Here is a 10,847-nt window from a genome sequence, read left to right on the forward strand (position 1 = left end):
CAACACTGAAATTGATATTTATATTTCATAGCAATGGAAAAAAAATAAAGGAGACTTATTGGGATATAACAACTGTATGGTCCCCTGAACCTGATATTTATCAATTATTTGAGTGTAAAAATTGTTTTTATACTGTAAGATCAAACACAAAATTCCAAACTTTTATCTAATCAGACGGTCTCTATCCACTAATACAGATTCCCAGATGGGATTTCCTTTTTAGTGGAATATCTAGGGAAAGGACAAGTAATTCAATTGTGAATTGACAGAACGTGTTCCTTTTCCTAGGATATGGTAGTAGTATGTCTTTACAGGCTTGAGGATATTTCAACTTTAACATAAAGTTTCAAGTTTATGCAACATTTCTTATACCATCATAAAGTGATAGACTTCAAACATGCAAAATATATAATATAGTATGTGTACGTGTATGCATATACAACACTATTATAACAAAAAAAGGAGAAAGATACTTGCAAGAAAAGTATCAGCTGTGGTTTCAAAAATCAAAAACTTCTAAATTTCTAAACATTAAAGTTAGATGGGACATGCTGTATGTTTTTTATTGATCACCAAATTAAAATTTAAGGGTGGACGTCAGTTCAGTAAGGTTTTTACAATTTTTTTACAAACAGAATCAAATTGAATTATAAAGAAAATTTGAATCGAGCTAAATTAGTTTGGTTTCGTCAAATTAAATATTTTATTTTTTAAATTTTAAAAAAATAATATTATTTTTTAATGATTTGATTTTAACATTATTATTATATTTAATTAAATTATCGAAAAAATATAAAAATGTTAAAACTATAATTAATTATAATAAAAAATAAAAAATTATATAATTTGTATAAGTTCTCTTCGGTTTGGAATATTTTTAATCTAAACTTAATTGATTTGACTATAGATAAAAAAATCAAATTGAATTAAACTAAACTAATTCGATTGAATAATTTTGGTCCGTCTAATTCGGATCACTACTAAATTTAATAACTTGGTGTAGAGAAAAAAAAAAAATTAAACTTTATAAGTAAACAATCTTTCCAATATCCCTTCAAAATAATCCAATCACAAAACTTTTTTTTTTTTTTCATATATATGGAATTATCCAAATTCAAATCATGCACTTCAATATGTATAGAACAAAATTCTCAAATTAAAATTTTAAAATGTTAGTAGCTAAGTCATTAAATAATAGATTTCTAACAGAAAAAAACTAGCATAAGCAAACTTTTTTATTGAATCAGGATCTCTTAATTTCAAAAATCCTTCATTTTTATAATAACATATTGCCAATTTGTCTAGCAGCCTCGGACCCCAATAGCTAACCAGTCGCCATAAACTGGTCATCTCCTTCTTCTTCTTTTATTCTTCTTCTTCTTCATTTTTTTTTTTTCCTTTTTACTATATATATATACATATATATTATTTTTTTGTTGGTCTTTGATCGCTTCCAATATTTTAAGTTTTTTTTTTTTTTTAAAAGACAATAAGGGTGTGAGTATAACGGTTAGTTCGGTTTAACAATAAAAAGTAACAGTAGAGAGGCAACGTTACTGGCCAATGACAAAGTTTGTAGTGTCTTACACGGCCTGACTCTTTTCAAAATTGATAAGGTGGGACTAACTCTCTCTCTCTCTCTCTATATATCTTCTTCGTCTTCTGTACAAGTCAAATACCATTATCCTTCTTTCTGTACAAGTCAAATACCATTATCCTTCTTTCTCCATAACATCTACGCCGTCTGATCCTCCATCAAAGTCTTTCAGTCCATCCAATCTCAGCCTTCCAATTCATCATCTTATTCTCTTTACCACATTTTTTTAACCACGAACGAGGCCTCGCACACCATCGCTGAATCTTCTTTTATCACCACGTGCTTTGTCCAAACCATATCATAAATGCACTGAATCATCTCCATTGGTACGTGTTCGACAGCCGCTTCAATGGCGTCTCTGATTTGTACATGTGGGGTCCTTTTGCTTTCTGATGCTCTGAGGTGGGGTGCGAAAAGCCAAGCGAAAGTAACAACGTGGCCAATAACATCGTCATCTTCTTAGCATAGATAGATAGACAAAGAGAGGTACAACATACACGAATACAAACCCAGCAACGTAAGCAGACAGTTTACATAACCGCCGTCGCCGTTGCCGGAGGAGACAACCATCAAAGCCGTCAATGGGTGCCACAGAACCTGTAACATATAAACTTTTGTTTGTTTTCATTGTTTTATTATGTGCTTAATAAATTTTGAAATTTTGTTTTTTTAATTTTTTTGGGTGTTGGGTTAGGTTGTGGAGAGAGAAAGCGATGAAAATGAAGAGAGAGAGGAGAATGTGGAGAAAGAAGAAGAAGAAGAAGAAGAAGATGAAGAAGTGAAGGATTTGGAGAAAGGTGAAGTGGGTATTGACGAAAAAGTTTTTGAGAGCAATAATATTAATAATATGAATAATCATATTATTAATAATAATAATACTAATCATAATCAGAGTGATGTTCAGCTTTCGAGGTTGCAGAGGTTGAATCCTAGCAACCCTTTGAGGATTGTTCTCAATGCTTCTACCAGAGTTGCTACTCCTTCACCTTCTCAGTTTTCTCAGGCTTCTACTGTGCCTCGTTCCACTCCAACACCACAAGTAAGTCAATTTATTTTTTTTCCCCCATAAAGATTAAACAAAAAGATAACTAATTTTGTTGTTGTAAATTCTAAAGTCAACCTTTTTCTTTCATAGATTTCAGAAAAAATGTCAAATTTTGATTAATTCTCTACCAAAAACTGAATTTTCTGCTATTTATTTATTTATTTATTTTTTCCTCTTTTTTGAGCAGCAATCTCTAATAACTCTAAATTCAAGAAAATACACCGACAAAATATCTCTGTTTCTGTTCCTTCTCCATATGGTTGTAGCTGTTGGACTAGTTTGTTTTCTTCTATTCAAGGGTGTTCAAGGGCTTATCCAAGCTTCAGATAGTGTTCAAAGGAAAGAGAAAAGGGTGTTGAAGTATCTTCTACCACAAGTCGAAGCTGCATCTCTATTAAGTATTACCCTTGCATTTTTATGGCAAAAAGCAGTGAGGGAATGGCCTCGGTTCATGGTTCCTTTCATATTATGGAGCACTTTCATTGTGTCATTAGCTGCTGGGATTCTCCTAATTTGCTTCCAAAAGCCTCCCACTGATGGTGTTGGAGTCTGTTTCCTTTTTTTTGCAATTGGCAATGGATTATATGCTTGCTGGGTGACTCGAAGACTTAGATTTTGTACTGAAGTGTTGAACAAAGCACTTGAACCTGTGTCCAAATTCCCTGACTTGAATCAACCCACTTATTGGATGCTTGGCGCTGGGTTCATGTGGATGTCTCTATGGATTTTCGCAGTGATTGGGGCTTTGAATTTCTATTTTACTCCATTGATTATAATTCTTTTAGTTCTGAGCTTGGCTTGGACTGCTGAAGTAATGAGGAACGTTGCGAATTTAACGGTTAGTAGGGTGATTGCTCTGTATTATCTCAGAGGAATGCAATCCAATACTCAGTTTTGTTTCCAAAGAGCCTTGACTAAGAATCTTGGAAGTGCTTGTCTTGGTTCTCTCTTTGTGCCTACAATCGAAGCCTTGAGAATCGTTGCTCGGGCTTTAAATTTACTTGAGGGGGAAGATGAATTCATGTTTTCTTGTGCACATTGTTGTCTCAATGTCATGGAATCCATATTCAGATATGGCAATGGCTGGGCCTATGTACAGGTATTTTTTAATGAAACCTTCAATTTTGCTAATAGGTCGGTATTTTACTACAGTACTTTTCTTAAAATATAATTTTACTGATTTTATCAGCTTGAGCCAAAGAGATGATCCAAAAGATGGATTATTGCCAAATAATCCATCATGTTGTGACAATGATTTAAGAATTTAAGTATTTGCTTACATCGTGTTATCACAATGATTTAAGAATTAAGTATTTGATTTTAACCGGAAGCAGCTTCTTTTTCAAAAGTGTGTTGCTTATTTTACTAATCTTCAAGTCATTCTCAATTATGATGTAATTGCGAGTAGTTCTTACGTTTTCCAGAACGATCCAAAGCAGTAAAACATGCTTTTATATTCATCAAAGAATACAATCTGCAGTATATTTTTTTCTGATATACATATAGAAAAATCTAGTCAAAATTGGTTGTTGAGTCACTATTGACTAGTCAATTTTCTTATATATATTTTCATAGTTTACATAATCCACAAATTCAATCACTATCCAAAATCCTATTTATTTGTGGTCCATTCTATAAGAAGTCAAAAATTTCAACATTTTATATAGAGTTGATATTAAACTTATTTATCTTTGGTTCCATATTTTTCCCCAGATAGCTGCATATGGAAAAGGGTTTGTGAGGGCATCACAAGACACCTGGGAACTCTTCAAAAGGCAAGAAATGGAAGCCATTGTTGATTCCGATATGACCAGCGCGATTTGCTTCCTAACTGGGGTCTGCAGTGGCTCTATTTGTGTTATTGTTGTGGCCGCTTGGACATCCAGCGTGCATCAAAATTTCACAGCCACCATTTCACTCTTAGCATTCTTCATAGGATACCTTATGGTTGGTGGCCCATCATTTGACCATTCTTTTATAATTTCTTTTATCTCTTTTACATATACATCACATGACCAACTTGTCTATACTTTAATCTTCATATCATTCAACTACTGAAAAACTAATGAGTATTTTTTTTTTTTTTCCCTTTATTTTTATAATCCATCAGACCAGAATTTCCATGGCATTACCTCATGCCTGTGTGAGTTGTTACTATGCCTGCTATGCAGAGAATCCAGACAACAGGTTATTCGACAAAACAATCAAGGACCAACTCAACTTGATGAAAGCTGACCGCGATGTCGTTGTGCCTACACCACGAGTTCCACGCAGATTTAGAGCAACTTAAAATGTGATTAAGGCCCCCATTTTTCCTATTAACTGTACAGATATTAAGTGGGTCTGGTTTGGTCATGGTTTACAAAATATACCATATCATGGTGGCTCTCAATGTGGGGGGGTTTCTGAAGAATCAAGGCAAGCTAAAGAAGCTCAAAAAGTTGGAATATGCAGAATGATTATGGTGGTGGTGGTGGTAAAGAATTTTGAATGAGAAAGTTTGAACCATTATCCAGATATGGTTTTATGGTGTTGGGAAGGAATTTGAAGAGTGCCCACTGAGATACCAATCGACCAAAAGTCTATGAAGACAAAGTGTCTTTTGGGGACCTGATCTTTATATTATAATCTGCATATACTTTTGGCATATTCCATGCTTAAAAGTGCCCCTCAATTATTTTATTATTTTGCCCAACCTCTATAAGACCCACCATTATTTCTCTGTAATTATTCAATTATTTAATTCCATATCATTTTGTAAGAATCTCCACGAGGTTTGATTGGAACTCTCTTTCTCTCCTGTGTTAAATGAATTAAAAAGTAGCCTTTTTCCCTACAAGATAGTGCAGAAAGCTTATAGTGTGTTGGGTTTGGTGGGATAGAGAACTACTAGTGCATATTAGGTCTTAAACTTTCATTAGTAGTCTCTCTCTCTCTCTCTCTCTCTCTCTATATATATATATATATATATATGTAATTAACAATATGGCTTCACCAAGTGTGATGAAATGAGAATCACATTCAAAGATTTAAAAAACAACCCCTTAAGGAATCTGACTGGTACTTTCTTTAAACAATAAAGTGAACATTGCTTTTGCTTTTCATTATTAGCTCTCTAAGCTTTTTTAACCATGTGAGACAATTTAACATGCATCCTCTCAAGCTTTTTTAACCATGTGAGACAATTTAACATGCATCTTTGAAATGTGTAAAAACAATTTTTTGAGATACCAAAAAGAAAAAGAAAAACTGTGAAAAGCTAAAACTGGCATGGCTGTGGTGAAGAAATATATTTTCCCCATGGATTAATGGTGAATTACTTAATTTATAAATTATTGTACATTTCTATTTTTCTTCTTCCAATCTCATCTTTTCATTGCAAAGACCCTAAAAAATTCATTGAACATGTTAAAGCCAGTCAAATATTGAATGATTGGAGATCAGAATGATGGTATAATGCTCGTTGCCCTTCCTCTTTTGCTTTCAATACATAAAGCTATCTTGAATTTTGGCTAAAGATAAAACAGGACCCACAAATCAATAGTGACACACCTTGTAGAACACCCATGATTTTTTTTGGATCGACAAAACCCATGATGGATAACTGTATTATACTATACATTAACACATGCTTAAAGTTTGCCTAATAGGGGAAGAAAGAATCCTCTAGTTTTTTGTTGATAATGCTTTGTCTCTTACACATATTGTAAATCCAACATCAATTACACAACCACATACCTACTTCTGTATATATTTATAAAAAAATACCAACTTTTAGGCTTTATTTGTTGGTAAGCTTTTTATTTTCTTGCTGGGTCCAATCTAATCTTTTCTCTGTCACCTTTCTAATACGATCAAAAGAAAAATAAAATATTAGAATATTCTATGAGCCAGATCACAAACCTTTGTTCTTTATATATGTATATATCATGGTGTAGATTTTATTATATATACTGAAGAACTTCTAAGACAGTAAAAAAAAAAATGAGATGGAGAGGAAAGAAAATATGAAAGGAACAAAATTTAAATCTTACTAAAGCTTCTTGGAAAACTTAATAAAGTCAGGATACCAAAGCTAGCAACTTAATAGGTTAATTTTTTTAATACAATAAATCCTAATAAAACTAAAGTGAAGGATAAGTATGTAGGTTAAAATCAACGCTGAACTTTGTACGATGGAAAGTAGTAGAAATCCAATAGCTTCAAATCCTATAGCATTTGTAATGGTAAAAAGCATGCTTATCTTCTTAATGAAATTCACAATACAAAGATGTCCAACAAAGCCACTTTGGATTGGCATAAAGATTCCTTTGCCTTTTGTCACATTGACAAAAGGGGAATAAGGTGGACTACGACAGCCACCAGCTCGGGCTTCACACATGGTTTTCAATCATTCATTATTCCAAGCATGACTACAAACATTTGGTATATTATATATATTTATATATATTTAGTATAAGATATTCATCTTCTGGGTTTTATAATATCCAAAGAAAACCAATAAGAACAAGGACTTCTCTGTGTGTGTGTGTGTGTACCGACGTGGTTAGTGATTTATTATTAGTTCATGTACCCTAGAGCATCCAACTTCTAGATTTTATTTTTATTTATTTATTTATTTTTTTAAAGTAGTTTTTTTAAGACAAATGGTCCATACAAAATAATTAAATAGATACACAGACACAAACTCTCCTACTCCATTTTTAAAAAGTAGATTAGTCCTTTTCATGGGGTCTGATATACAGATGAGAATTTGGATTTACTCAACATATATGCTTCTTGGGTTTCAGACTTCTTTTTCTTTATTAGTTTTATTTTTTACTGAGACAATGTTCCATACCTTTTTTTTCTTTTTTTCTTTCAGTAGACTTCATATATACAATCTATTCAAATCCTTACTCTCCTACGACTTGAAATCCTTACTCTCATATGAGTCCCTTACTCTCATATGACTTGAACCCATGTAAGAAGCATATACCCCCCCAACCCTTACTCTCATATGACTTGAACCCATGGGCAAGAAGCATATACCCTCTCACTACTCGAACCCATGCATACAATATCTTCAAACCCATGCATATCTCTTCAAACCTTATTCTTGTACGACTTGAACCTATGCACAAGGGGCATACACCCTCCTATGACTCGAACCCATATGCAAAAGCCATAAGCATATATCTTCCCATTACTCGAACCCATATGCAAAAGCCAAAGGTATGGATGGATGCTCAACTATTAAAGCTACCTACCTTGTCAATTTTCATACTTTGTAAGCTACTAATGTACATATTTTTTGGTGAGACATCTTGTATAATTGCTACTAATGTTTGCACACTATACATTACTTTGCCGGAGTTACATGTTATAGCTGTAATAATACCACCAAAATGATTATATTTCTAATGATAATTAGAATTGTTTCTTTTACTTGATGGTAATAAAAATATTTCATAAGAAGCTAGCCTCCCGGGCTTGGTAACATGGGCTATGCCACCCAGAACCTCGCTTCGAGCTTCCAACTTCAAACCAACTTGGTCTACATTGGACAAAGCCCAGTAACAGAGAATAGAAAATGAATCCGATTGGTAGCTAAACATCTCTTGTGCCTGACTACGCATACCAACCAAAATCAGCTTCAAAATGACAACATGACCATGTAGGTTGGTTCCTCAAAAAATTAAAAATTGGAACAAAATTTGATGGTAGCAAAGTACCCCTAGAAAATCAACCAGCAAGTAGGACAGCAGATAAAGAAGAAAATAATTATCACAGACTATTACAAGTAGAGGGGAGTGGGGGTGGGCACGATTCAACGATAGAAACTGAGAAATTGATAAAGTTAATAAGAAACCAAATCTTTTTTTCTTCTTTTATTCTGATCAAATATAAACCAAAGCTTGTTTTCTTCCTTCATTCAATTCTGATCAAATTCGCTGATCTGGTTTTTCTATCAGATTGCAATTTTCTAAGTTCTATATTGTAATACAGCATGAAAATACATAACCATTTCTGGATATATTTACAAGATAGTAAGTCAAGGAGACAGAAATACAGCAGTGAAAAATCTTGAATACAGAGTTTATCTCTGGAAAGTCAATTGTCCTAGAAAATACCAAAAAATTACTAAATCACTATACTAATGCTACTTCATCTCCAATCCATATCACTGTATTAATGCACAAATCACCAAGTTAACTAAGCTAAATCAGTGAAATTGAGTAAACAACAAATTTTATTGTGTTAAAAAATAAATCATATAAGATCCTCCCATTTTATACTTCAGGCATCCATTCTGCTTCTATGGTGATCCTTAAGAAGTTACAACAAGGCTTCAATAATCACAGCAACTCATGATTCCATCACCACCACCAAATCATAACCCGCCAGGGGAGACAAACTGAGATAGCCTTTGTACTAATACATTTTTCTATAAAAATTCTAAGAAAGCATCCATTTTGCACGAAATCAAGCTCTGCATCATTTAATCGTCTACAAAACCCATGTTTTAAATAGACAGTAATTTCTTATCTAAATAAAAAGAGTCATTACCAATGTAGATAACACAAACTGGATAATCGACAATGCATAAAGAAAACAGAATTCCAAAAGAGAAGAGATAGAAGATTTCTTCACCCACTTAAAAGACTCTTCAAAAAATGAACTTTAGATTCGATGAATGCTCAATTCCTCAAAAAATTTGAAATCCAACAGTCAAATTCCATGATTCATCCACCATTATTATTAAATAACTACAATAACATGCTACCTCTTTAACATTGCTCTCCTTTCATCTCAGTGATAAAAATTCCAGTATGAATTACATTTCTATTTGCATCCAATAATCAAATTCCACTTTAAACAAAGGGCACTAACTCAGTAATAACAAAATATGATTCTATTCTACAGAGAGGAGCTGCTACAAGTTGATAGTGGTAGATTAGTTAATCATCCTTCCCAAGTATCATACTTCTTACAACTTTCCATAGAGGGTCGGATAATTTTTTTTTTTTTTTAAAAAAAAAAAAGGGAAAAAGAAATATAAATCAGTAAAAAAGAAAACTCAACCTTCTGATTCTTACATAACCTCTTATACTTATAAAGTTAACCGCCAGAAAAAACCCATTGCAAAAACACAAAGAACTTTCTCATTTCGACAACAAAAATATTGAGATGACATAATAAAACTTGGGAAAATAACCCAATCAAAAATACAATTAGACCATAACACATTACCCCACAACCATGCTAATAATAAGAATTCAAAGTCAGAAACTTCCCATTACCACTAAATTTCTCAATCCCCGAAATGCATTATTTTCCCAGGCGGTCCAACATACAATAATAAGGCAGAGTAAATTCAATTACCAATTTAAAAAAGAAAAGAAAAGAAAACATAAAATACATTTATATCTAATACTCCCCTTTCACATTGTCTTCCTCAGCTTGCTTTGGCCTCTGCTTTGGCATTCCCCTTCTCGGATTTCCCACTCCCTTTAGCCTCACCGGAGCAACACCCACCACCATGCTCATGATGATGATGGTGATGACCATGGCCATGACCATGATGATGGTGATGATGACCATGCCCATGACCATGCGTAGTCGTCTTCTTCCCCTTCAACTCCTTCCTCATGTCATACGCATCTTCACCATCGGCATAATACTTAGCTTCCACATCATGAATCTTATACCCCAAAGTCTCCGTATACAAATTGAAAGCAGCCCTATTGCTCTTCCTCACATGAAGTGAAACATACTCAGCTCCAAACACCTGTTCCATGGCGCTCTGAGCAGCGTTCATGAGCTTGGTTGCAAGCCCTAATTTCCTGTGGGTTCGGAGAACAGCGAGAGAGGTTATGTGGCCGTGGCACTCGTTGCTTTCTTCTTCCATCTTGGCCAGGACGTAGCCGACGATCCGACCGTTGTAGTCTTCGGCGACGTAGAGGAGTTGCGGCCATGAGAGGATGTGGTAGAGGTAGTATTTCATCTGGTAATTTTCTGGAAGGCAGAACAAGTTGCAAGCTTGCATAGCGAGAAGGTCGTCTATGGTGGCCTTGCGTATGCAAACCATGGTTTTGAGACTTTGGGGTTTGTTTTTGGGATTTTCTAGGGTTTTTTTTCTCTGGTTGACAATTTATTAATTTGGGGAAGAGAGAGAGGGGCTGAAGAAGAGAGAGAGAGAGAGAGAGAGAGAGAGAGAGTGCG

The 10,847-nt window shown here is 34.0% G+C and overlaps 2 protein-coding genes across 2 annotated transcripts; one reads left to right on the top strand and one right to left on the bottom strand.

The window, feature by feature from the left end:
* Nucleotides 1-1,860: 1,860 nt before the first annotated feature.
* LOC107417713 (protein PNS1) lies at nucleotides 1,861-5,481 on the top strand. Its single transcript, XM_060814276.1, has 5 exons — nucleotides 1,861-2,196; nucleotides 2,292-2,636; nucleotides 2,830-3,741; nucleotides 4,356-4,589; nucleotides 4,753-5,481. The coding sequence occupies exons 1-5, from the start codon at nucleotides 2,179-2,181 to the stop codon at nucleotides 4,930-4,932; spliced, it is 1,689 nt and encodes a 562-aa protein (XP_060670259.1). The 5' UTR covers nucleotides 1,861-2,178; the 3' UTR covers nucleotides 4,933-5,481.
* Nucleotides 5,482-9,764: 4,283 nt separating this feature from the next.
* Nucleotides 9,765-10,843, bottom strand: LOC125422461 (N-terminal acetyltransferase A complex catalytic subunit NAA10). Its single transcript, XM_060814277.1, has one exon. It carries the CDS (start codon nucleotides 10,711-10,713, stop codon nucleotides 10,081-10,083), a length of 633 nt encoding a protein of 210 aa, XP_060670260.1. The 5' UTR covers nucleotides 10,714-10,843; the 3' UTR covers nucleotides 9,765-10,080.
* Between the last annotated feature and the right edge of the window lie 4 nt (nucleotides 10,844-10,847).

This window comes from Ziziphus jujuba, chromosome 2 (assembly GCF_031755915.1).
Source record: "Ziziphus jujuba cultivar Dongzao chromosome 2, ASM3175591v1".
Classification (NCBI taxonomy): Eukaryota; Viridiplantae; Streptophyta; class Magnoliopsida; order Rosales; family Rhamnaceae; genus Ziziphus; species Ziziphus jujuba.

Excerpts from the sequence above, each read along its gene's own strand:
- LOC107417713 (XM_060814276.1), top strand. Across the intron at positions 2,637-2,829 it reads GTTCCACTCCAACACCACAA|CAATCTCTAATAACTCTAAA; the intron begins GTAAGTCAATTT and ends TTTTTTGAGCAG. Across the intron at positions 4,590-4,752 it reads TCTTCATAGGATACCTTATG|ACCAGAATTTCCATGGCATT; the intron begins GTTGGTGGCCCA and ends ATAATCCATCAG.
- LOC125422461 (XM_060814277.1), bottom strand. The coding sequence starts at position 10,713 with ATGGTTTGCATACGCAAGGCCACCATAGACGACCTTCTCGCTATGCAA.